The sequence below is a fragment of the Truncatella angustata genome (genome assembly GCF_020726525.1).
Source record: "Truncatella angustata strain MPI-SDFR-AT-0073 chromosome Unknown BKA67scaffold_11, whole genome shotgun sequence".
NCBI lineage: Eukaryota > Fungi > Ascomycota > Sordariomycetes > Amphisphaeriales > Sporocadaceae > Truncatella > Truncatella angustata.
Window position 1 is genome coordinate 284,202 of NW_025763391.1, and position 27,171 is coordinate 311,372.

Here is a 27,171-nt window from a genome sequence, read left to right on the forward strand (position 1 = left end):
ACTTGGCGATCGTTACATTAATATTATAACAAGTGTTACGGCTAAGTAGAGGAACGAAAACGTGCTTGCTATATACCCCATATATTGAACCAGGACTACTGTCTTGTCCCTTGGTTATAAGCCTTATGATGAGCTCGCAGGCCCTTTCATGGACTGATTAATAAGTAAAGAGCGGAAAGGGTGTGGTAAGGATGGAAGCGATGGCTATTTTATCTCGGGTTTACTAAATCATCTTAACTCATTTGAGGACAGATCATGTAACAGTCAAAATGAAGAAAGGGTGGAGCAAGTCTGCTTTGTCCGCGAGCTATGTGGATATCTGGATCCATCGCCACCCTCATGAATGATTCCACGATATTAGAGATGTATGGTGAAGAATTCCAATAACTTGGGTAGGCTCAAATCGTTATGATCATAAAGATCTGTGTGTATCATTCCCAGAACGAGGAATAGTTCGTTGGGCTCCTCAGCTATATCAATTGCCCTCTGACTCATATACAATGTGTCCGCGTCCGAGCCAGCAATCATCAGTAGAGGCCGTGGTGAGATGAGGTCCATGTACGTATAGCTGCGATAGGTGGCAAGCATTTCGAGACTACGCCACAAGTGCCAGTTGGGTGCTGCGTTGACGTGACCCCGCGGGGTCTGATAGTAATCGTAGCTTTTCTGGTAGAAGACAGGCAGTTGTGGCATAACATCGGCGGCGGTGTTCGGGAAGATGCGGGTCAGATTTGGTGGTACGCCTCTTGCCTCGGCCAGATGCTGCCGATTGGCTTCGGCGAGTTGGGTCCGGATATTAGGCAGCATGGGGCCGTTGAAGCTACCGAAACCCTCAGAGTTCAAGGTACCAAGGTCAATACCGCTAACGGTGGCAACAGCTTTCATGCGCTCATCAGTCTGAGCCGTAAATGGGACATACCAGCCCGAGGCGCAAATACCGAGCACTCCAATGCGGTTAGGGTCCACTGAGTCAAGAGTCTAGAGGTATGTCACAGCGTTGCGGACATCGTTGGCACGCTGATAGGGGTCTTCGAGATATCGAGGGAGCCCGCCGCTGTCAACTTGATAGGCTGCGTCGAAGTCTAAAGTTATGAAGCTGGTGCCCTCGGCTATCTGGCTCGCAAACAAACCTGAAGTCTGTTCTTTGACACCGCCGTGAGGATGTCCAACCACAATCGCTGGACGACGACCCGAAGTGTAATAGGTAGAGGTGTTGCTTTGGGGGCTGAACAGGTTTTCCGCAATGTATATCCCATCTCTATCGTAATGAACCCATTGAGGCTGTAGCTCGGCGACTGCAAGTTGTCCAAATGTCAGTGCGGCGGCCAGCATAACCGTTGGGCATGGAACGTTTCTTATTGACCATTTTGACTCGATATAATTAAAAAGATTAAAGCGGAATGTAATTCAGTTGCTAGCGAGTCCAGAATTAGGTAGCCTGAGTAAATCAGAGTGAGAATGTACCCACTGCAGCAATCGATCTTGCTTCAGGACTCGGTCGTCTTTTATAGAACTAAATCCGGGTCTTCTAGAATAACAAGATAAACCTGACGTTAGCAAGTAATACAGGGGTATACGTCACATTCCCATGGAGACACTATGCTTAGTAATGAATGACGATAAGGACGTCGTAGTCTTGTTTGAAAATCCATATTGGCTGTTGTTCCACAAAGTACGAACAGGCAGCAGTTCTCGTTTGTCACTAATGGTAAGTTATATCATCGCTAGTGGTATACTACTCGACAACTACCAGGTAGGAGAATTATGTTGCACCGAATCCAACAATCACTCCACTTTCCGCCGTTGGGCTACGCTGAGATACATACTTACTCGCAAGGTCAGTTTAAGGCTCACGGGCTGCTAACATCAAAGCTAATTGAATCAGCTGACAGTGCGGCATGCCTTGTAGTCCGGCCCAGTCTCGGGTCGTCGGCAGGTGGGGGCGCTTATCGTCATATTGAGAAGAACTTGGACGCATGATCTTGTTGCAATTGCAGCCGCTCCGTTAGGGATACCACCTTTGGCCGCTCCTACGCCTACCACCCCACCCCCAAGCATACTCCCCTTTCATTACTGGCAAGCTCTATTTCTTGGCTTTCTTACCGTCTTGCGTATAGTGGCCCGCGTGCATACAAGCTACTGGTGGTAGTGCAGACCAGAGCGAAGATTGCCTGAGTATCAACATCCGGACAAAGCCCCAAAGCGGAGAACGTAAGAAGGCTGTCCTTATCTAGATATATGGTTGTGCCTACATCTTGGGTAAGCTTAAGTCTAGCCGAAGTCTAGTACTGCAGCATCTCTGCACTTTACTGACCTCTCTCTTCAGGCAGCTCCAGCGAACTTGGGTACAATGGCAAGTTCATTGCAGACCAGACTGACTTTGTTCTGATCTCATTGAAGTAAGTGCCTGACATTTTTCGATCATCCATCCTTACGTTATCTTAGTTATCGTCTTAACATTTTTGTTTTCCCTCGTAACCCCGCGACACCTGCAAACCTTGGTTTGATGGATAGGAGACTGGCAATGAAACGTATCCGTAACAACGTTGAAAAGTTTGGTGGCGATGTCGACCGCATTTCTGTCTTCGGTCAGTCTGCAGGCGCTGGGACGATAGATTTCTACTCATACGCATGGGCTGAAGACCCCATCGACAACGGATTCATCTTGTTGAGCGCCACAGTTAATGGCTTCCCGCACTTAGCAGCGAGACTCAGGCTGCAAAGTGGTTCCAAATTGCTGCCTCTTCGGGTTGCAACAGAATAGATGCGAGTGACATCACAAGATGCATGCGAACAAAGCCTACGAATAAAATGATTGATGCTTTCGGCCCTGAGGAGACAAGCATTGGTGTTAACCCGGCATTTGGGCCTACAGCTGACGATACAATCGCATGGGCGAATTACGTTGATCGCCACGCTGCGAAGGGATGATATTTAGTCGGCAACACTGAGAATGAGGCAGGGCTTTTCCGTACTTTCACACTAGGGCTTAGCGACGCTTACTGGAGTGACTTTAATGGCCGCTACTACACGTGTGCAGATGCAGTCAGAATCGGGCAAGCAGTCGCGGATGGGAAACCCTCTCTGGAGATATCGTTATTTCGGAGACTTTCCTTACCTGGCTGTCTTGACTGATCTCCTAAGTGGAGCTTATCATGGTTCTGATGTGAGCACTTACAACCTTATATTTGTGATGGAAAACTTATAGTAATATCTCCTAGCTCCTGCTTCTATTTGACACAGTATCTCAGGACCCCATCCAAAGCACACAGGAACAGGTGACCATTGGTGACTACGACCGTGGTGCCTGTGCTGCTTTCGCCAAGGACACCTCAGAGGGACTCCTGACCTATGCAGGTGGATGGCCACAATACGTTTCTACTCAAGAAACTCTAATACGGCTTGCATACCAGAACCAAACTGTTCCAATTTAGCCTTGGGCAATGGATACGACGCTATTTGCGCGACTATACCGGTGACACCATCAACGTCGTAGATATCTCCCATAAGTTGATCCAAGGATATTCCTGGCTTCAACTTGTTTTCAATCCAGTGATCTGGCAGCCCGGTATAACGCAACCTGTAAATTTGTCTGGGGTGTATTTCCTCAATCTACTTACAATTTACATATTTCGTTTACTTTTATCTGCCACCCTGGTCCTAAGTAGAACTGCCACAAAATTTCTCCCACGCTGCATAATGATTTGTCTGTTTGTAATCGCATCTTCTGAGAGTGGTGTGTGGCGTCGTTAGTGTTGAAGAAAAAGGGTGAGGCGGAGTAGAAAGTATCGGGATTGCATCGTTGCGCCTGGTGCTAAAAAAGTCGCATCAATTCGATTTAACGTATTCCTTGTTAAGGCTGGTTGTATCTAGGTGGATGCTTTCCACGCCAGGCAAAGGGACATTTACCGTTAAGGAGATGTCGTAAATTAACGGAAGCTGTCAGTCGTATCAAGTAAATCAAGTGTAGGTCGCCAAGTTTTGCCCCTCTGAAAGAACGGCGACCGACTCTAAGTCACCCATCACCGCTCCCATCTTTGTAGCTCTGAAAGCAATTAACATCAGTTTGTAAAATGATATGGATTTGCATGTGATAATGATTGACCTTCCGAGATGGCAATATATATCCATTCTCGCTGTACCACGCTTAATGCCCTACCATAGAACCCGATATCTCATTGAAACGTTCGCCAACAGGCTTAGCAGAATCCACAATCTTACGCATTTCTTTTTTTTCCTCCTCTGTAAACTCAATATCTCTTGACGCCCAATTCTCCTCCAACCGCCGTGCTTTAGTCGTGCCAGGAATGGCAATCATACCTTGCGCAGCAACCCAGGCTAGGGCAATCTGACTTATCGTACAGCCCTTCTTGGTTGCAAGTTTCTTAATCTCATCAACGATGGCTTTGTTTTTATAGAAATTGTCTCCTTGAAACTTGGGGACTACCAGAAAGATGTTGTCAGCAAGTAAAGTTTCGACGCAAGCGCATAACTGTTTGTCGTAAGTGATCAAACCGAATTTCACTTACCCGTGCGACGAAAATCACCTGGGGCGAAGTCATCTGGAGACTTGAAATCAAAATCGTCAACGAGCCACCCATGGCCCAACGGGCTGAAAGCCACGAAAGCCACATCCAGCTCTTTCGCAGCTGCGATCAGGCCTGTTGACTCGTGTCCTGTCTCGAAAGCGGAATACTCGGCTTGAATGGCATCAATCTTGGCGACTACGGAAAACAAATTAGTGACACAAGCGCAATTATGATGAGGTAGATGACCTACTCGAGTTCGCTTTACGCAGGGTTGCGGCTGAGCATTCAGACAAACCGATATACTTGGTTTTGCCTGCCTTTCGGATCTCATCCAGCGCCGGGATGGATTCTTCTAAAGGACAGTCTGCGCAAACATATCAGCGTCCGGGGCCAAGAATTATGCACGTTGAATACTTACTAGGATCGATGCGGTGAAGGTAGTAGAGATCAGGTGCAAAGCCGAGTCTCTCGATAGTCCCCTCGATATACCTTTTGATGTGAGAGGGAGAGTTATCGACGAATCTAGCCGCGCCAAAGACTTCAAAACCGCACTTCGAAGCGACTGGTTGTCGAGGTGATCAGTAATCGGCCTACACAATTTATTTTCTGCGAAATACATACTGAAAAGCTTATCGCGCACGTTGTGCTTCCTGATAAAGTCTCCTAGTAGCTTTTCATTGATACCGGCCCCGTAGGCAACCTGTGTTGGATATATCAGCTCGAGCGGCCCAAATATGTCTGCAGAAGAATCATGGACATACGGCCGTATCCCAAAAAGTACAGCCAAGCTCAATGGCCTTCAAAAGAACCGGCTCGGCTTCCTCGTAGCTGAGATCGTATCCCATGCTACTGCTCAAGCCCATTGCACCAAAGCCAGGAACCGGCACTTGCAGCTTGCCGAAGGGGAGTGTGTGCACCATCTTATGCGAAATATGGGGAGGACTGTCGACTACGAGTGAAAATGTACCTGCCAATAAGTGCAGCCTGCATTATGCAAAAGGTTCAGGTCAGTCGGTGGCACAGTCTATATATAGGTAATATCAACGGTCCTGCGTTCCATGCCTTTCAGAAACTAACCGTCTCGTAATGCAGATTGCTGACCTATACCTTGTTTTGTATGTGCTAGTCAACTTAAAGTCGAGCGGATTCAGTCTTTGATCCGCACTAATGTGAGCTTCGTACTTGGCCTCACCACAATATTTTGGATTTTATCGTGTGGCCTTCTGGATACTTGTGCCAATCTTTACTAGTAGGTGCGAAAGTTTATGTAGGCAAACACAGTCACAATAAATGGTCCCGAAATGCCAAAATAGTGCGATAGCATCTGTTTCCGCTCGTAATGTTAATACTACACACAGCTACGGCCATTTTTCTTTTTCAGAGCTCCTGGGTCGAACACTACAAACGTCGTGGCCCTGCCATAAACAAGTCGCGGCCCTCGTGAGACCAGTGTGGGTGAACGTTAGTGTGTACTCTTGGCCTTGAAAACATTCTGTATGTGGGGTCGTGCGGTGGCGTGCAAGCAAGCAGATGCCGAGAGGTGCTAGTGAATCTAACCTAGGTTAGTCCATTTGAGTATCATCATCAACGGCTAAAACCCCAGCCAAGCCAAGCTCATTCATGCAAGTGGGTGACAGGTGCATATGATCACCGCATGAGATCCTGGTCCGCTGTGCAGCGCTCGTGCGCTAGTGTGCGATAAAGTTAGCGCTCTTATCTCCGCTCATGTCCGTTGATAAATTTGGTCGACGGTAGTGGCACGTTCAACTTCCGAATGCCATCCACCTGCATACGAGCTGGAATCGCGTGATTGCGCAAAGGCAGATTCGGCACATCATTCACCACCAATCGTTAGCTTCATTCTCTGTCAATCATGGATCATTCCATCGATGGTATCTCTAACCCTCTATGGCTCTGCCCCGTTGACGTGGGCAATGACGAATGGCGAGGCAAAACTAATCCTCGCGAGCGACGAAAAATCCAGAATCGGATTAACCAACGGGCTCGCCGTAAGATGAAGACTGTCTCAGATGACGACACTTTTCAATGTATTTGCTAAAACTTAGGACTACAGGCACACGCCGACGCAATCCGCTTGATGACTTTGATATCACTTATCAAATTTTTGCTGCTATCCCCGATAACAGTCACAGATCCCTACCGGAATTGATCGGTGCAGTATCAAGGCAGGAATTGAGTCTCAAAGCACTCGTCGATGCCATCGCAACCCTTGATCTCCAATCGCAGGACAACCTGGCCATCATCAGGGCCTTTGAGGGTATTGCTTATCAGACCAGAACAAGCAATGTCCCGTTGCCTAGAATGTTGTCAAGCCTGGCTCAGTTTAACATCTCCCGAGCTCTAATGTCGAATGCTGAAATCTTTGGGTGGACTGCTCAACATTTGCACGATGATGCTCTTTCGCCATTCGTTGTGGCAGGCCCTTGGCCACCAAGTGTCCACGTACATAGTACCCTTCTACCTTCCGGCCTTAGACCCACTACCCTCCAGTGTACTGTTGAACATCATCCTTGGATTGATTTGCTTCCCTTGCCCCAGTTGCGAGATAACATGCTCAGGCGAGACGTCGATTCTTTTGACGAGGGGGCTCTATGTCGCGCTTTCACCGGACGTGGTCATGAACGGGGCACCGGCATCCTGGTATGGGGAGAATCATGGGATGAGAGTGGCTGGGAGGTGACGCAGGGCTTTGCTCAATCGTGGGGCTGGGTCATTGCCGGTTGTTGGGATCTGTTCCGATCTACAAATACGTGCCGCGCACAAAGGGGCGAACGGCCACTTTTCAAGTTAAATTGTTGATATTTTGTACATCTCGGTTGTAAACAGTATTTTTCTCAGAACATATCCCTTAATGCAAGGCCTTGTTTGACATTTCTGGTACTTCTTTTATGACAAGAATGCTCAGGTGCTTTCCTTCAGGCGCAGTTCACTCCGATTGGCACAATACTCAGTGTTACCTTGACAGGTGACACGTATTCGCTGATGGTGAACCATAGAGTGTTTTTACTAGCCCTCAATTGACAAATCGCCAACACATCAATTCTTTTTTTCACCCTTCCTATAGCACGATGACTCGGTGCCATTCCTGCCACAGGCAAGATGAGGTCCACGTGCTTCACGCATTTGCGCGAGTAACGTGAGGTGCCTTATCTATCAAGCTCCAATCTGGAAATCTACAGTAGCCATTTTCTTCGAAGTTACGTATGATACGTAATAATCGTACAAAAAAGAAACTTCAGGAGCCGCTGCGTTTGACCACATTGGGTAGGGATAGTCCCGTAGGCTAAATTAGCGAGGTTTTCACATGATCATGGACAGCGAGGAAGCCACCATTGACGAAGCCAACTGGAGTTGTAACAACAAAGGGCTTTTCCGATGGCTTACAAAGTTCAGACGTGATATAGATTGTTTCCGCCCTCAGAATCACTCAAGATTGCGTCGTCGGGAGTATTAACTTCTAGAAGGATTTCGTTGCAGGCGCTACGTTGATGCTCTACAGTTTCTTGTTCATCTTCACTAACCTTCGTCTAACCTTAGTCTAGTCTAGACTAGTCTTGGTTAGAAGCCTTGAACAACCCCCAATCTCGGTGCCATTCGGCGGCCCTGCAACAAATTGATGACTTCATTTGCTCAAAGGATACATCTGCTTTTAACGCTCTAAATATAATCCATTGCAATGAGCAAGCCCAGATTTAATCCGCTTTGCTAGGAGTTTGAGGGTGGGGGAGCAGGGAAGTCGGAAAAAGCTTTTCAACGCCACTCACTGTATCAATCATCTTATCGTACGTATCTAACGCCCGCGACACAGTTCTCACATCATTGTCACAGACCGAGATTAGAAAAGGACAGCTAGATTCCGGTGTCACATTACTTGAGAAGTTTTAGAATGGACACAAGCCATGGTGGCTGCCGTCTCAGAAAACGGAGACCATAGTACACAATACAGACCTAAGCATCATCCGGAGCACCAAATGCCTAATAGAGTAGTAAATCAATCACAGGCGGCTAGTGGCGGATCACCGTGTTTAACTTGCCACAGTCTAACCACTAAAGTGGCCTTCGCTATCTCTAATTAGCTACCTTAAACTGTAGATAGCTGACAGGGACAAAAACCAATTCAGCAGATAATGACTTTGTTGGCCGTTTTATGCGAATGTCAGCAATTGGTAGATTACGTTCAAGTGGACACTTGATTTGGGTTCAGCAAAACTGGTTTCCAGGTCTGGAATGATATTGTTCATATTATAACGAATGTGTAGGGATCATGCCGAGAAGACTTCTCCAAAAAGAGCACGCTTATAATGGTTGAACTAAATGTTCGGTTCTGCCTCCGATATAGCGGGACGTACAGTACCAATTAAAGGACAGGCGCTTGAGGGGAGATATTCTTAGGGTAAGTGAGAGAGATACATATGATTGAATATGGTAAGAGACTCTTAACGACTTGCTCGACAAGTAGGGATGTACTGTCTGAGTTTCCGGGCCTACAAGCGTGTGCGGCCGTGCTAAAGACAACACAGAATCACAAAGTCCTGTATTGATATGCTAGACCAGGTCCTGACAATTCTTTCGCTAAAGAAACCGTCGCTATGCACTCCATCATCGTACCTTGAAAAATCCAGTCCAGAGTCCCGAGGACGTAAAAATACCACGCGGGTCAATTGCTCTCGAAACCTCGATTAATCTCTGCTGGTTCTCTTGCCCGTAACCACCAAAAACATCTTGTCCTCTGTTGGCATAGTTAATGTAAATAAATGGATGAAAGGCGTCAACATTTTCTGCCGCTGCGCGAAATTGTGCAATAAAGCTGTCCGCAAAAGCGTATGCAGCATTGTCCATGGCTCTGTCGGTCCAACTGAGAGCAAAAAGATTGACTAATGAATATTGTTATAATTAATTGATGGTTCACATGAATACTGCAAGAAACGCAGAACATGAGGAGGAACTGCGTGGTGAATGAACGTACTAATGAGATGTCCCTCAACGTCAAGGCCGAGAGCATTACCCCCTCTAGTCTTCGACATCTGCATTGTCATGGCGGGAATGGAATATGTGATTAGCTGCGGATTGAGGCTGGTCAAGTTTCCTCTTTCTGTGATATCTTTAAGAATGGCAAGGGCTTGCTTGCTTAACTCCACAGATGGATAGTGCGTCAGATAGGCAAAGAGATTTCTAGTTTTATCAGTGATTTGGCCGTCGACACAGGTTTACTTGTATTCTGTGCGCTGTGTGTAATAGAATGCTAGATGAGGGACCTAACATACCTGGTATTTCCCAATGGCCCGCTGAAGCTTGTGCTGCTTGCTAAGCTACTGATACCTCCCGTGAGGTTTCCTAAAGCCGGGATACTATTAAGAGCATCAAACACCGGGGGGTTCATTACAGGCTCAGCGTAGCGCTGAGTGCTCGACATAGTCCAGCCATTCCGGGCGGAGAATGTATATCGGTATTCGAGGCCGATGTTTGTATCTTCGAAGTCCTCTATCGTAAAAATCTTTTCGGCTTCTTCGAGGAAGCGACTCGTTTGATCATCGGCAAAGGTCCGCGACCCAGCGTATAGAGGGCCTTGAGGAAACACACTAACATTGAAAGACGTTACAATGCCGAAGTTGTTACCACCACCTCGAAGAGCGTAATACAATTCGGGATGGGAGCATTCAGATACTGTAACACTCGTCGCGTTTGGTAGTACAACCTGCTTTGATTAGTAAAGGGAAAACAAAGGAAAGATGTGTGAGTCATGTCGAGATTGCCTCACCTCATACTCCAATACATGATCTAAAGCCCATCCATATTTTGCCGACAGTACAGATGTACCACCGCCAAGGGTGAACCCGCCCATACCAACTTGGCCGACTCTTCCCCCAATATAGGCCAGACCGAACATATCAAGAGCAGCAAATACCTGTTTCGTGAGAGATCCGCCTCCAATACGGGCAGTCGTTCGGTCATCTGAGATGACTATAGTGTTCATTAAGCCTAGGTCGATGGTGACTCCGCCAATAGAGACAGAGTCGTCCGGATATCGCGAGTGGCCACCACATTTTACGGCGAATTTGCACCAGTTGTTCACAAGGACTTGTAGAACTTCGGAGACCTCGTCGGTTGAATTGGGCTCGACACGGCAGACATACACGGTCTGAAATTGTTTCTGGTCCCAAATCGTAAAATTGCTGTCCAGTGCTTCATAGTACACCCTGTCGGGCAACTCAGATGCCAATGTCTCACACTATTTCGATTAGACATAGCTTTTTTGCGTTGTACTAGCAGGGGGGAATCAGATTCTGTGCATACCGCCTGCTGGCAGTTCGGACCAGCATTGGGAACAAGCAAATCTCTTGGTGTTACAAGATCGGCTAGGACTTTCCCTGCAGACAGAAGCCCGCTCAGGTGAATATATGGCAACTTCATTGTAATCGCCGTGAAAGTTTTATATCAGTAAAGATAGAAGAACATTCAGGTTTGCATCAGCTTAGGAAATTTGGAAAACCCGCGTCCATCAACCCAATTTATCAGAACGCTAATATGGGCTCCGATCTCACTTCCAATTCCCAACATTCCTACGCCCCTCTTTTTAGTAAACCTACTTTCAACGTAGAAACCTGATACGGCAGGTGCTCAATACATCAGCACTGCCCAGAGACTGGTGTCGATATAGTGCATTCAGCCAACGTCACTTCATGGAGGTATGGTAGCTATCAATCGGCTTGAGGTGTGTATCAATACTCCAATCAGAAGCCTGTGGCACCTTGATGCGGCGGCTGTCCCTCGGGCCTTGCTCTAGTAGCAGCACTGAATATACCTACACGGCATCTGGTTGCGGTCTGCCAGTAGCTGGTGTGCATGAACCGAGGCAACTCTACGGCCTTGGGTATCTATGCAAGTGGCGATAGATCAGTCGGACTGACTCTCTTGTCCTACTTGATGCCAACATGTTTACTAGGTCAATATGCTTCGTATCCCTGCCCATAATCCCGTACACCCCCTTACGCTAGTCTCAAGTGGGTACCTTTACTAAAGGCAAAGCGGCTCATTAAGACTGCATCAAGGTTTTCGGCCAAGTGGCGCTAATGTAGCCTGCTGACAGCTGCATGAGCGGAAGGGCGAGTAATCACAACGGGGTAAGTACGGAGTTCATGAAAACAACCTTATTTCCCCAGACGCCTCTCTCATGATCGGTTTTAAATATGCGCATGCTCTACTTGAGCCAGTATGCCTCATCCGGGCTTGTGAGGCAGAAATTTTATGCCCCTCTCCCGGCCTTACACATCATCAGATAGTGCCGGAACTGGTAAATCTCTTCATGACATACCTGTGAGACCCATACTTAGATTAGTAACTGGGTGGGCGAAAGCCCTTGCTCCTGAGTAGCGAACGAGTACGATATGTTGCACTTATGCGTGTAGATAAGTCATATATTGCGCTCTTGCCCAAATTGCATTGTTCCGTTTAAAGTGCAACCTGCCGAACCAGGCACAGTTTACCCATCAAAACCTGATCCACCTCATGCGTGCTTCACAACGTGGCAGCGTATGGATATCAATAACTGGGTTCTATAAGAACGTAGAAAAACAGCGACACCTTCAACCAGCACTTTTCTGCCCTCCTATATTCCGAGCTTCCTACGCGCATGAGTTGCTTTCAGGCCCATCATTCACCCAACATGAAAGTCATCCTTCTTCTCGCCGCCTTGCCTGCCTTTGCAGTTGCCGTCGCAATCGACGCTAGACAGTGCGATCTTTCAGAGTGCGACAGACGTTGCGCCGCTGCCGGCCTGGTATGCAATCATCCCTATTGACACGGATTTTCTGCAATCATACTGACTGCATCGCTTCCCAAAAGTCTGTCCGGGGAGCCGACTGCTGGGGCGCCGCCCTAGTCTGCGACTGTGCGTAAAGCTTTGGGTCGATCGTTTGGTCCAACCATTATTTAGAGCACTATCACATTGTCTTTGGACTTCTGAATGGAGACTATGGACATGAAATTTTGCCCGTTCTGCCGCACAAGATTGTTATGATTGACGTTCATGTCGGAAATAAAAGCGCTCGGGCATAATGGAGATAGAGACCGCGGTTGAGACCTGAGCCCAAATTCCGTGGCCGGGGCAAGCCACGAAACGACCTATTCACATCGGTTTTTATACATCGAATATCAACACCAATCCCTCCAGCTTAAGCTAGTTCGTGCTATCGAACGTTTGATTTGTAATGTGATGTTCATGTAAATCGTGTATTGTCTTGTCTGAATTTCTCCCGGCACACCCAAGATATGGTAGCTCATCTCGTGGAAAGGACTCCAGCATGACTAAGTGCTATCAAACCGCTATAACACGATTAATTGGATGAAACGTGCCCTTATATTGTAGGGAGTCATATCAGTACGTATTGAAGCTAGTTTGAGGATAAATAGAAGGATGGAGAGCTAAGTTTGTCAGTCTATCAGCCTTGCAATGTGGTGTTCACCTCTAGTTGCGTCCCCGCTCTCTCTCTAACTTCGTCGAATTTGTTTGCATAGCTGGCCTGAATTATGGTGGTTAGGCGCTAAAACTTCCATAGGCTCAAATATCTACTACTCCTTTAGCAACTGCACACAAAGTTTGAGTCCGTTGCTGGCAGGGGCGTATAGAGAGATGTGTGGAGTGTTTTCCAATGGACAAGCTTACCAGATTGGCTCAAGTAGTGGAACCACCGTAGGAACAACAAGGATTAGCAGTTGCTCTGTCTGTCACTTACACGCTCAACTAGTCTCGAGCGCCTGTCTAGTAGCATGAAGTGAAAAGGAGAAAGTGATTATCAGGTGGCTACCTCTGAGAGCCCGTGCGCCGAGGACGCCGAGAGCAATAGTTCTACAAGCGGTAGAGCATATCTCATGTAAAGATCTCAAGTTGATTATAAACACTATCGATATCCCAAATCCATGGTCAGAAACTATTTCGCTACCATTTTCACTTGCAAAGGCCGTTTGACGCCGAAGCTGTCTGAAATTGAGGCCATGAGGTTAAGTTCATGTTTATCTTGTTTTAAAACTACGCACGCCCCGATCTCGTCCGCATTATATCAGTACAAGTGCTACGGTCTATCGTAGCTAACAATTCTTCAGTAGATTGTCTCACGCAACCAACACAAAATGACGATACGATTCCTGAAGTTAAGAGGGTATCAATAGTACGTAATGGCTCAAGCCACACCCGTGACTATCGAGGCAATGCCTGCACTACTGTAAACTTCTATATTACAATCATACCTTATGCTTTCTAGTAATTAAAGACCCACCTGACCTAAGATAGAACAGGCGACTCTGCAGTCTTTTGTCCGTAGCCTACATCCGTCCGAAGAGGTTTCTTAGTTGAGTCGGTGTAACGAGGCGCGCCAGGTAAACCTTCCGAGCTGCAGGTACACATACCGTGGAGACAAAAGCATTCGGTTCTGTTGACATGTGCAAGATGCATCAGAACACAGGTGAATAGATCTCCAAAGTTATATGCATAAAATCAAATCAGATCAACTTTTGAGTGTTACGGCGAGCGTTCACAATGTTCTTCCCGTCAACTTCCCAGACCGGGATGCATATGCGATCTCACAAACTAGTCTAGTCAAGACGTAGACATGTCTGCGAGCGCCAGATAACGATGCAGGCTGGCAGATAGCCAACTCAAGTTATTACAGTGTTGACAATAATCCACCAAAATTGCTTTTACTTGTCGGAGTTTCTGATTTGGTCTGACTACCTATTAATACATTCGATCAACACCACCTATTTGCCCCATAGCTGTCTCAGCACTATGGTTCATAGATAGTGACGTATTTTCTAACCCTCTGTACGCCATATAATGCCGATCGGGAGTCAGTCCTAACCAGCACAAGTTGTCCATGGTTTTCAGCGTTTGTAGCAATAATAACGCGATCATCTCTGTCACTGAACTTGTCCAGAATGATGAAGTAATTGTGGTGTAGTTCTGGTACCCAACCAAAGAACAGACTTTTCAGCACGGCGTTAACTTGGTCTGGCGTTGCGTGCAGCAGTCCTGGCGCCATTTCGGGCGTTGACTTGAGCGGTCTCTCCGCTGGCCTATCAATAAATGGTGGTAATAGCTCGGCATCGAACGCCAGTCGCGTGTCTGGTACGCTTTTTTTGGGGGGGGGGGAACCTCCTCGTAGACGTCTTTAAGGATGCTGTTCACCGTCTGCGATCCCGGGTATCATCATCATTATAGCTATCAAATGATCAACATTCCTGTCTATTACGCACCTCGAAGCTGATTTCCGCCGCAGTAAAGATTGGATAGTACGGGAAACCCATACACCCGGTGTTTCAGTCCGCACTGGGCGGGAAGTTTGAGACGTTCAGGCTTGACCTACAGACATGATCTGAGCTACGATCTGCCGATCCCATACCCCACGAGCAACGATTGCTTCGTTGCGTAGTTCCGTTGCCGATGTCTCTCCATTCTCTATTGTGTCAAGGGCAGCAAACGCCGGCATGAACTCGCATCGGAACCGAATTTAGCGTCTAGCTACGACTTCATCCCCAATGCGGGTGTGTAGCCACAAAACAGGTGTGACCGTCCTGAGCTGTGATTGCCTCGAAGCGTGCGATGGCGTTCTTGCTGAGGTCACTCTTGGTACCGACTGTATCAAGGACCGGGATAATTGAACGTGCAATTGCTTGACTGTCCCCATGGAACTGTTCGGATATGCGTTTGATGGAGCTTAGGGCCGTTTCGCCGCTTGCGTCTCGGTGTTCAGCTGACAATCTTCTGTCTTTTGCGACGAGGAAACGTTTCAACTGTTCGATCCACAGCTTCAGGATCTGTTTGTGTATGTCAGCATTTCTTCTTGGTGGTTTGGACGCGCGGCTTCGGGCTTTCGACGTGGATTCTCTCTGTGCAAAAGGCAACAAAGGTGCGATTTCATTGGACTGGCTTCGGGTCGTTGTGTTCCCTTGTTCTTAGAGAGAAATCGAGATTGTAAAAACGTGAAAAGTGCAGAATGAGGATTTCTTTGAATCGTTTCGTGCTTCGTGCAAGCACTTTACTTACGTGCCGCTGTGGTCGCCTGTAGCGACGTCACAGAACTTGGTGTAGGGAGTTCGCATCATGTGCCGCTGCGTCCTCCCGGAGCAGTACATGTACAGCCTTGTCAGATTGGCCCTGATGTCATATTTTGAACATTCGTGTAAACTAGTCTGGAGATGAGAATTAATCGGCAGCCGCAGCGGCGACGATGTTAGTTATCATGCAGTAGGATGCCGTCTACGTACAATACACTCCCCGTGCAGCAACCCAGGCAGGATTCCTGGGAGGTATCAGGCATGCAGCATGAACAACTGCACAGCCTATAAGTAACTTCACTAGATTCAGGGCTGCAAGGCAAGCCAAGGGCCACAGCAGCGTGGCAACTCCTTGCCGCCTTGAACTCAGTACTAACCTAAGGCTGGACTAGACTAACCTAGGTTAGGCCTAGTCTAGAATACCCTATAACAAGACCTAATGGTGCAAGTTGCAGGTGTGGGACAACGTGTAACGTGTGCGTAACGGTGCACTCAGTAAAATACGAGCAGTTCCCCGCCAGTACCCCGCCCGCATTTATTTTGTGTCGGGACCAATATATCCAATGAGTTGTATGTACGATATGTGGCTCCTGGAAACGGAGACCATGCGACTCAAACAATCTATGACGACGAGGACGGCCCGGCATATTCTATCCTGTCACACACCTGGGCGGAGTTTGAAGAGCAGTCCTTTCCAACTCTTTCTTCATTGACCAACACAAATCATCTCATCGTCTAGGTTGGGCGAAAATCGGAGGTAGCTGTCAGCTCCCTAAACGGCGGGGATACGAATACAGCTGGATCGACTCTTGCTGTAGTTATCAATCATTGAAGCAGTACAGAGCTCCAAGATTCCATCAATAGCATGTTCAGATGGGTCGGCGGCTTGTAGCATTTTGCCCGCTTCAGGTTGCGCAACCGCGCATAGAACGAATGATAGGCGAGAATAAGCTGGCCTCCATCAGGCGTACTCCCCATAACGGTGTCTCAACATATGGCTGGCTGCCACGTCACTGTCGATCACTCCTGAGCAAAGCAAGTGGAAAAAGGTCATGGCGGAAACACCATTCGCATCTGTCCCCTCTTCTCCTCACCCGCAATTCATCAAGTGGCCATTACGTACGACCATAGCCCGCACATTACTGGCTTCCACAGTCTTTACACCGTTTTGACTGGTTCACAGGCTCCCATTTTCAGCCCCCAGATATCCCAAATTCAGGCTCCCATGAACCAACTTCACCCACCTTTGTGCAAGAGCCATAAGTCTTGGTTCCATGCGGGTTAAAATGGGGTCCTTTAAACCAGTCAAAATGGCCCACCAAACTGTCAGAAAACTACTATACGTTCGGAGGTTCTAGGTCGTATGCTGAGGCGCTTAGACCCATAGGTCTGTTGAACTAAAGCGAATCAATTGTTGTCTAACCTTAGATAATTACCGAGCAAGCCCCCCGTGGATGGGCCGTCCCAATGCACTGTGGTTGTCGTAAGTGGTTGCCGCCGCCTTCTGCAGGTTGAGGCAGGCTGAGGCAGTCTATGTAGTTCAGCCACTGCTACGTCTCATCTTTGACACCGCAACTGTCTGTGATATTTATAGATGGAATCTTACGAGAGACAGCGCTGTCGTGGGCGAATTCGCGTGCCTCACGCAGCTCAAACGCGCTTGACACGACAGGATAGTCGAGCAGCGTACTAACATTTTTGGGGAGTGGACTTATTTGTTCCTAGCTTATTGCATGTGAAATGATTACCACATAGTATTCATAAATTATCTAAGGTGGCTTACAAAAACAGAGCAAGGCTTCGCCTCATTAAGTCCAGCGATAAGAGGGGCGTGGTGGGTTGACACCTCCTGCAGGTGGAGGCAGTCTGCCCAACCACGGCAATGTCATACGAAGCGCCTCACATTTTCTACCCCGCAGTCGTCCCCAGGGTTGAGGCAATTTCTCTCGGACTCATTAGAGTTGTCGTGATATTAGCCCTTGATAAAAAGAAGTTGAACCGATTAGGTAGAATTGGCAGCTCTAAACTACCTGAAATATGAGCACGTCACCAACGCCCTAATTGAATCGACCACTAACAAAGAAGGGAAGCTTATCTGCCAGAAGCGACAGTATCAGCCAAAGGCAGGCGCAGCAGACACTGCCACCTCTTGAGCGCAGGAGTGTTTTCCAATTGTAATGCTCTGTATAGCATCGCACTCGGTGGACACGAGCTACAATAAATCTCATCGTACTGTGAGGTGAGAATTCACGTACTTCGCCAAACTTTCGTCGTTCTGCTCGACGGACTTCAACACGGAGCAATGGAGCCAGTCGGATTAGGAATCGGCATCGCAGGACTGGCTGGGATATTTAGCACATGTCTAGATATGATAGAGCGAATCGACTCTTACAGGGATTTTCGTGTGGACTCGCGCGCCATCATATCTCAGTTCGACGCCGACATACTGTTGTTTAAACAATGGGGCAAATCCGTTGGCTATGATGGGAAAACCCTCGAGGATGACCACCATGAAAACCTTAACGACGCTGAGACTTTCTCTGCTATCCGGAAGATCTTTGAGATTATCCAAGACATCGCAGAAGATCTAACTGAAGGCTCCTCCAGTCAGCAGGACGGAGCAGAATCTACAATCTCTCGGGGAAAACTCAATGACTCACGACGCCGGCAGTTCCAGAAGCTTCGAGGGTTCGCATCCCACAGAACCAAGATAGAATGGATTTTACGGCACAAAGCAAGGTTTTTGGCCTTGTCACAGCAGTTTGGAAGCTTGGTGGGGAGCTTGCGCGCCTTGGTACCTCCTGAGACCTCAAGATCAGTGGATTCGGTAGGAGGACAGTTACACCAAGCAGACCCCTCCTCCCACAATGATGTTATGTCCAAACCCATCCGAGGCGTTAATGCTTCCTCACCTCACCTCGATTTCCAACGCCTTTGTATGGAGATAGAAAAACAGTTTGAACGTAAGTGTTCATGTATTCTTTCCTTGTCTCTAGCTCACAAATATAGGCCACATGAAGAAAGACCTAGACGACTGGCTCGGGGCATCATTTACGAATGCCACATATAGCGATTCTGTTGAGAAGAGATTACCTGACACTTGCAACTGGATACTCGATCGTGGAGTGTTCGTCGATTGGGAATCTGCCAATTTTGCATCGACGCGTGCCAAAGTCCTGTGGATTAATGGACCTGCAGGTTACGGCAAGACGGTCTTAAGTGCAAGGATAGTACAACACCTCAAAGCCCGGGATAATCTTATTTTGGCCCATTTCTTCTTCTCTGCAGACCTCGAAAACAGAGCGGATCCTTTCATTGTCATTCGATCTTGGGCATCTCAAATAATATCACAAAATCGAGAAGCTTTCGATATAGCTTGTGGAAAGCTCGAGGTCCAGAACGGACAGCCCGCATCGTCGACGGAAGTGATGGGATTATTCAAGGAAATCGTTCAACAAGTTCCGAACTGCATTTGCGTGGTGGATGCGTTAGACGAGTGCTCTTCAAAAGGAAACTGGTCTACGGTACAAAGCAACACCATGGAATCATTCATTCGCTTGACAATGCAGGCAATATCTGGAACCAGTTCTCAAGTGCTTATGGTTAGCCGTGATGATCAGGAGATCAGAAAAGGTCTCGCCCAAAGCAATACAAAAAATGCTGGATTTGAGGTGTTTGAGTACAAGATAGACCCAGCGGATGTGAAGCCAGACGCCTCTAAGCTTGCTTGCAGTATCGTGGACGAGAAGCTGCATAAAAAGAGCACAGCACTGAAAGCAGAAATCGCTGAGCGAATCGTTGACCGGTGCGATTCCATGTTCTTACGCATCAAACTCCTGGAGAACGATATTCGCAGTGGTAAAAACCAGAAACAGCTAGAACGAATCGTAGACCAAGCCCCTGCGGCCCTTGGTGACCTCTACGATAGAAATTGGGCAAGAATCATGGGCCGGTCAAATGATCAAGATCGTGCACTAGCAATCCTAAGATGGATAACCTTTGGTTTACGCCCAATCACAGTCTTCGAAATGACAGAGGCGTTGCTCCTTACGGGTTTTGAGGACGTCGATGATTTTGAGAACGAATTGCCAGATGAGGTTGATGAATCTTATATCCAAACGGAAATCCTAGAACTCTGTGAATCACTAGTTGAGACTCGAGCCGGCAACTCGACAGACGTCTTAGGTCTCAAAACGTTGCACCTAACGCATTTCACGGTACGGCAATACGTGCTTCTTCATCTACCGACTAACGCTAGCCAATTGATAGCAAATGGCAATCTAACATCATCGAATGAGTTATTTCAACACAACATTCTTGCTGAGGCGTGTTTGCGCTACCTAAGTATCTCAAGTTTATGGAACAAAGAACAGTGCAAAGAAGCAACGAGCGAGTTAAAAGGAAGCTTTCGGAGCTACGCCATGGATTCTTGGAACAAACATGCTAAAAATGAGGGATGCAACTATAGTGTTGTGAGTGAGCTCATAGTTTCATTCTTCTGCTCTGCCAACGACAGCTGGGAGGCCTGGAGACAACATTTCGACACCACGCAAGCTCAGTCAAGAATGTTACAATACAACGGCGACATCACGTTAGCTAGCAAAATATTCTACGCTACACTTCTTGGGCTACAAGAGGTATTCGAGACGTGGGTTAAAGACGCTGAGATCGACATAAACTACACCGATGAGTCTGGTCGAACAGCGATGCTTGCTGCAGCACATGAGGGACGGCTTGACCTATTGAAATCTCTTATCCAATACAATGCAGACGTCAACAAAGCTAGTACAGAAGGACGTACGCCATTATACGTGGCTTCTAGAAATGGACATATTGGTATTCTGGAGCTACTTGTGGCGAAAGGCGCCGATCTAACTATCACAAATAATTTTGGATGGACACCGTTAAACAGTGCTGCCGATAGTGGTCATATTGAAATAGTTAAACTGCTTCTCGAGAAGGGCGCTGACATGGCTATAGCTGACAATGACGGATGGACACCGTTACATAATGCTGCCGATAATGGTCATATCAAAGTGGTCAAGCTGCTTCTTGAGAAGGGTGCCGACTTGGATATAGCTAGCAAGAGAGGATGGACACCATTAAACAGTGCTGCTAGTAATGGTCATATCGAAGTGGTCAAGCTACTTCTCGAGAAGGGCGCCGACTTGGCTATAGCTAACAATGGCGGATGGACACCGTTAAACACTGCTGCTGATAATGGTCATATCGAAGTAGTCAAGCTACTTCTCGAGAAGGGTGCCGACTTGGCTATAGTTAATAATAATAGATGGACACCATTAAATAGTGCTGCTAGTAATGGTCATATCGAAGTGGTTAAGCTACTTCTCGAAAAGGGTGCGGACTTGGTTATAGCTAGTAAGAAAGGATGGACACCATTAAATAGTGCTGCTAGTAATGGTCATATCGAAGTGGTCAAGCTGCTTCTCGAGAAGGGTGCCGACTTGGCTATAGCTGACAATGACGGATGGACACCGTTAAACAGTGCTGCCGATGGTGGTCATATCGAAGTAGTCAAGCTACTTCTCGAGAGGGGTGCCGACTTGGCTATAGATAACAATGACGGATGGACACCGTTAAACAATGCTGCTAGTAATGGTCATATCGAAGTGGTAAAGCTACTTTTAGGAAAGGAGGCTGATGATTCTGCCGCCACTAATTATGGATGGACGCCTCCTCATAAGTCGGCTTCAAAAGGCCACTTGGACGTGGTAAAACTACTTCTACAGGAGGATGCCTATGTTTCCGCTGCGACTAACAAAGGATGGACCACAGTTCATCTTGCTGCTCAAAAGGGTCACGAATAAGTCGTGAGGATATTGTGCCAAAGTCTACATATTATCTCGCAGCAGGACAATAATGGTCGTACTGCGCTCTTCTTTGCCGCTATGTACGGCAGATTATAAATTTCACAGATATTACAAACAGAAAGTCCTACCGACCTTTATACTCATGATCATTATATGCTACTCCACTAGTCGCGGCTATACGACGTGGACACAAGCAAATTGTAGCTATCTTACTCGACAACAGTGCCACGTTACTAGATTCGAAGGACTATTTCGGCAAAACTATATATTTTTGGGCAAGCCGGACCGGGTATCTTCCGCTTACTAAAATGATCGAGCTTTACGCAACGTCGGCATCAATTCCTAATGATGGAGTTAGCGAAAGTGTGGCTTCCATATTGCCAACTCTGAACAGCATATCCGCATGGTGTGATGTTTGCACAATGGATATTGGTGATGATTGAGATCTTTACAGCTGTTTAATTTGTGGCTGCGGAACCTCTTTGTATCTGGATGGAATGTAACAAATTCGGTGTGCATTGTCGAGACCGAAGTTATAAGTGGGAGTTTTTGAGACGGCAGCAAGAAGTACATTACACTTAGCTTTAATTGGCCGTTTACAGACCCATAATTAATGCAACAACTTTTGTCCAGAAAATTGGAATTATGTGTGCCTCAACCTATATTCTGCCTTACCTACCATGTCAATATCTATTCGAAACCGTTAGTGTCCATATCCGAGGTCAATTGGCCGTTCTTAACGGCTATCTGGACAGCAGAGCGGAATATCTTCAGCGTGTTGAACTCTAGCAGTATAGCATATGGCCTCCCAAGTGTCCCTAGAATTGCCGTCTTACCCTGCTTGAGACCACACTTTACAGTTTCTTCAGTTAATGCCTTACTTTGGCTGGTTCAGAAGCCCCCCAATTCGCGCCTCCATGCATCTCACATTTAGACTTTTTAAAACCAGCACGACTCAGCTTTTTCACGTATTACTTGCCTCTAGCTTTTCGGATCTTTTAATAAGGCATGGGGAAAATATTTGGGCAAGAAATAAACCTCAGTCGCCTTATCACGGACATCACTTCTATTCACCTTGAAAACCTTCAACGATGTTGCAATGAATGAAGTGCGCGAAGTATATTGTCGACCGTAAGCACTTCTGAGAGAATATTTTGGATGGCAGACTGGGAAATACCCCGAAAGGAAGACATGACATACAGCCTATTATGTATATTCGTCATCAGTATGTTAATGGCTTATGAGAAGGTGGTGCGAAAGCATTTTGAATGCTTGAGGGGAAGATGATGGAAGCGAATCATGATGCCTCCCTGCTTGTTTGGGCTTTTTTAGAGGATCCTGACGAGGCTCGTTCTCAAATGGCCCTACATTATCTCATCACGTCCAGCCCGCTTCAAACACTGTGGAAATATAACCAAGCGCTGGTTCGACGAACTGTCTCTCCTTTCCTTCTGTTTTGTTCAAAAGGGATTGAATATCAAACTGCCTATCACACGGGACGTACGAGATGAAAATTTTGGTTATAAGATATTAAGTTTTAGACTGTGCCACGAACTGCACTGGGATGCTAAGGGTGAGATGCATTCTTCTTGCTGTACATTTGATCTCGATATCTACTCGCAGCAGCAATCCATCTTGGAACTAAGAAGAGAATCAAAAAAGCAAGTATTTGCGCACCGCATGGTGCAGACCTATCTTGGTATCAACGACACTTTTGAAGCATTCTACAACAGAGGAAATCGACACTTGTCGACCTACAGAAGATGGCAACACAAATTCGGGCATGTTTATAAAGGCTGTTCAGACCAGCCGGAGATATGAATTTTCTTACATCAGCGTCGTACCCAAGGAAAAGGATGCGAACATTCTCGACACCATGGGGTAGGAGATCGCAAGGCCAAAAGACCTTTGCCGTTATGGCGTCTCGAGGAAGTACACTTGTGGATGGGTGATTAGGCGCCCGGATTGTTTTAGCACCGGAGTGGCCTGTGTTTGCGGTGAAAGACTTCCACGGTCCCCCAAACAGTCTGTGAATGAAACAGATATTGCATTTGTCAGAGACTGGCTTACTCAGCAAGTACCCCTGGAACACGTACTTTGCTACCACTTCAACACCTTCTGGGGACGCATATACCTCGCGCAACCCGTTCCCGAAGTCCATGGCTGGCGAAATGTTCGAGGGGCTGTAATCTGGTGTCTAGAAAGAAAAACCTTTTCCAAGATGACAATTCGAAATTGCCTTCAGCCTCGCAAGGCCCCAAATTCTCTTGTCACACGGCATTACCCGGTCACTCGCACTGCTCACATGTTTACGTCAGCTACCTCCTATGCATTGTTCAGCCTCCCAAGCATCAGCCACAGACGACTAGATTAACAGTAAGCAAAAGATTCTAGAAAACAAAAGATACAAGTTTATTATAAATATCACCGCAAGATGAATCGACTTTGCAGACTTTTTATCGTGTCCGGGCAGCCATGAGTCATTAGTGGTTATTCTTCCAGATAATTTGATCAATTACTTCGCAAGCCATCGTATGGTGCGTTACAGCCATACTATAAAGCGTCTGCCTTGATGTGTAAAGTCCGAAATGTCGTGACTAGTGAGGTCGTGTAGGTGTCTATAGTTAGGTTAGGCTTAGATTTGACGGTCAATTTAGTTTCAATCCTTGGTTACCTACACACGGCGGCATACTCTTAAGGCCAGCGGATATTCACCAATGAAGTCTGACCTGGGTAGCTCACCAAACAACTGCCATACACTCTATGCAAAGAACGCAACACTCCGGGAGCTGCAAGCGGGAGAATGTACACTGCTTCACTCTATATATGGTTTCAACGTCAAACTTAGCATACGGTATTAATGAAGGAGATTTTGGAAGTTCTCTGAATGGCAAAGTTATATGTAAACACCAAGACTGGACTAAAGTTCGTATTTTATACTTCAATTTTTATTTTATGGTGGTACAAAAGGGTCCGTGAACAACGTCTCTTTTGGTGAAATTTGTTTGAGAAGTGTGCATTCTCCCACTTGTAGCTCCTTAACTTCGAGTGAGTCGAGCTGGCGTTTCGATCTGCAAAAGTGAAGCTATTGACCTCACATGAGGTATTCAAAAAAAAAAAAAAAAAAGGTTTGCGCAAATAAAAGATAAAAACATACAACACCGGGGATTCCCCAGTGGTCACCCACCTGAGTACTAATCCAGCGCTTCCCAGTTTATCTAGGGCAGAGCGGACGGGATGCCGAGTTTTCTAGGAGCTATGGTCGTATGTGGTAAATACAGGTCGTAGTAAAATACAAATAGAAGATGTCATGGGAACAAAAGAAAGAACGTAAATATGGGAAAGAGAAAAATACATAACACCAGCGAAAAGGGATTACTCACCCCGCAGCTTGTCACACCTAAACGTAGAAGCTATGAATCGCTTAACTAAGTGGGCCTGGTAAGCGCTTTTACGGTGCCAATTTTTACCCATTGCGGCATCCCCACGGTTTGATTGCCGTTCTCACATAAGAGCCTCGTCTTTCTCTTAATTTCTCGACAGACCAGAAAATTTCACAAAGTCAGCAGTAGGTTAGTCTAGGATTTCGTAGGTTACAACCTTTACAAGCCTCGTGCATCTGCTGCTCGTCCAACTACACACTGCGTCCTGGTATTGTCATGACGCATCAATAACTTTCCTCTCTTTTGCTCATGGCTGAATATGTAAACCTCGGAGACCTCAAGACATATATTGATAGTATCCAGCCATCATCTCAAAGCTTGAGTCTACAAGACAATACACGAAAGGCAGGCTGGGAAGTATTAGGCACGGCATTAGATAGTCTTGCCATACGTTCAGACCGGTTTGAGGCCGCCCAACTCCTTACGAAAATACCCAATGTCGCCCAATCCAGCCCAACCGTCCAAACTATGCTTGACAAGCGAAAGGCCATCTGAGAATCGTGTTGATGATCTGAATGCTCTAAATCGCCTATTTCTGAGAATGTAGAAGAGCACCCACAATCGACGGCTTTCTAACGGCATATATTATCAAACAACAGCGCGAAAAGGGAACCAGAAATGACCCCAGTCAATGACAGAACTACCACGCGCCATGTCGCTTCAAAAATCCAAAGGTCTGGTTAGCAGCCTTGGACGATATTCGGGGACTCTCTTGAGACTCAAGCCCACAAAACGCCAGTATGATGAGTTCAGAAAGCTTGAAAATTTCGCACTTATGACAACTTCTTTAGATCTGCGCTTCAAGACATGTGGCGTCTGCTTAATTTAATGTGCCGGGAGGAACACCCAGAAGTAGTTGGACGAAATCCACGAGTTACACGAGAAGCACCCTGCCCAGCTTATCGTCCCGAAGAGTTGGCCCCGGGGACGTGGAAATTACGCCTCGCACGTAAGATGGCTATGTTCTCACCCAACATAGCGGTTGATTCGCTGGCGGGGCAAGCAGTAGACTTGGAAAGGCTCCTAAAATGCACTGTCACCGGTGATGTGTTGCCCAATACATACTACCGGATCAACATTTCAGTCAAAAGAGATGAAGAAAGAACAGGCGCTGGAAAACCAGTGGAAAGTCCAGTTTGACCCTTGGAATGGGGTCTATTAAATCGGATGCTATATGATACTGAGGGTATTCACACTCCAAGACTTTGTGATATCATCCAGGAGGACCATTCTGCTAACATATGGAAACTGCCAAGACAGGGTTAATCAATTATTTGCACAAAGGATCAAAAAGGTGGTATATAGCGTCACAATCCGTTGTTTCTGCCGCGGAGAAGGGCATTCGGAAGATGGAACGATTGCCTAACACTACCAGTACTCCGTGTGATGAAGTTATACGTCATGGTAGCATCTAAAGCACCTGTGGTATAGATGCTCCGATGAGATCAGTTCAGCAGCGAGCTAGTCAGGCGGTCCTCATAGTAGGAAAGACATCCCACTCGGGATGTAGCACGGAAGCTACCATTACGGAGGCCGTCAATTTTGCTTTGACCGATTGGAACGAAAAGGGACACAGATTTAGTACTACAAAATTTATGCTTCACCCGATTACACTCAATCGTCTATCTATTCAAGAAACAGAGCGACTCCACAGGATTTCAAATCCAGAAAAGGACTTCGTCGACAGTGCTGTCAGGAAATAAATATTTATCGCTGTTATTGCCAGTGAAAGTGCAACCCAATGGCGGCCAATCCATCCAAAGGACAGCGTACTCTCTCCCATGCCGAGTTAGTTCAAGCGTTCACCAGCAGAGAAGCGATCTATGATTTTCATCGCTTGATCGCTAGTCTACGACGTACACTGATCTCCTCAGGCTCAACTCCGCTATCCTGTCCAAAGACCCCGTCCAGCAGGCTGCGGGACTAAATCAGATCGTGCAAGTGGTTAGAGACAAAACATTTTCATCAATAATTCGCAGTCTCCGAGCTAAGATGCGATTTGCACAACAATTAATAGTATGTCCAGGCAAGATCGTCTAGTGGCGGATTGCGATAAAATTGCTGAGTTCCTGAAGTGCCAAGGCAAACAGGTCACGAAATCGAGTCGCAGACAATTGCAGAATAGACTCTATGATTCGAGAAAATGGACCAAAATCTGCGGAAAATTTGCTGGGTTGAAATGCTTTTTTCCGTTTGAGACTATTTGGCAAAATCACCACCCGGATGTCATATACTGGTATATTACATGATCTGCTTCGGCAGAGACCTGTGTAGCCAAGTTTTCTAAGACTGGAGAGA

General features: G+C 46.8%; 6 protein-coding genes across 6 annotated transcripts; 3 read left to right on the forward strand and 3 right to left on the reverse strand.

The window, feature by feature from the left end:
* Positions 1–357: 357 nt before the first annotated feature.
* On the reverse strand, positions 358–1,332 carry BKA67DRAFT_696427 (Alpha/Beta hydrolase protein; the record flags this gene model as incomplete). The annotated part of the gene is made up of 2 exons (XM_046109346.1): positions 358–978; positions 1,006–1,332. 2 exons carry the CDS (start codon positions 1,330–1,332, stop codon positions 358–360), a joined length of 948 nt encoding a protein of 315 aa, XP_045951850.1.
* Positions 1,333–1,705: 373 nt separating this feature from the next.
* Positions 1,706–2,764, forward strand: BKA67DRAFT_541563 (Alpha/Beta hydrolase protein; the record flags this gene model as incomplete). Its single annotated transcript, XM_046100958.1, has 5 exons — positions 1,706–1,708; positions 1,754–1,837; positions 2,118–2,211; positions 2,327–2,399; positions 2,446–2,764. The coding sequence occupies 5 exons, from the start codon at positions 1,706–1,708 to the stop codon at positions 2,762–2,764; spliced, it is 573 nt and encodes a 190-aa protein (XP_045951851.1).
* A 1,383-nt stretch (positions 2,765–4,147) lies between these two features.
* On the reverse strand, positions 4,148–5,449 carry BKA67DRAFT_664426 (putative aldo-keto reductase; the record flags this gene model as incomplete). Its single annotated transcript, XM_046108375.1, has 6 exons — positions 4,148–4,443; positions 4,530–4,724; positions 4,780–4,893; positions 4,948–5,091; positions 5,151–5,229; positions 5,291–5,449. 6 exons carry the CDS (start codon positions 5,447–5,449, stop codon positions 4,148–4,150), a joined length of 987 nt encoding a protein of 328 aa, XP_045951852.1.
* Positions 5,450–6,188: 739 nt separating this feature from the next.
* On the forward strand, positions 6,189–7,560 carry BKA67DRAFT_584816 (uncharacterized protein). Its single transcript, XM_046104172.1, has one exon. The coding sequence runs from the start codon at positions 6,576–6,578 to the stop codon at positions 7,347–7,349; it is 774 nt and encodes a 257-aa protein (XP_045951853.1). The 5' UTR covers positions 6,189–6,575; the 3' UTR covers positions 7,350–7,560.
* Positions 7,561–9,149: 1,589 nt separating this feature from the next.
* On the reverse strand, positions 9,150–10,961 carry BKA67DRAFT_664428 (uncharacterized protein; the record flags this gene model as incomplete). Its single annotated transcript, XM_046108376.1, has 5 exons — positions 9,150–9,424; positions 9,517–9,722; positions 9,815–10,245; positions 10,309–10,779; positions 10,845–10,961. The coding sequence occupies 5 exons, from the start codon at positions 10,959–10,961 to the stop codon at positions 9,150–9,152; spliced, it is 1,500 nt and encodes a 499-aa protein (XP_045951854.1).
* A 6,940-nt stretch (positions 10,962–17,901) lies between these two features.
* Positions 17,902–19,960, forward strand: BKA67DRAFT_506332 (prion-inhibition and propagation-domain-containing protein; the record flags this gene model as incomplete). Its single annotated transcript, XM_046097133.1, has 2 exons — positions 17,902–18,562; positions 18,609–19,960. Coding segments are annotated over 2 exons (2,013 nt in total), but the record flags the coding sequence as incomplete, so codon positions are not given.
* Positions 19,961–27,171: the final 7,211 nt, after the last annotated feature.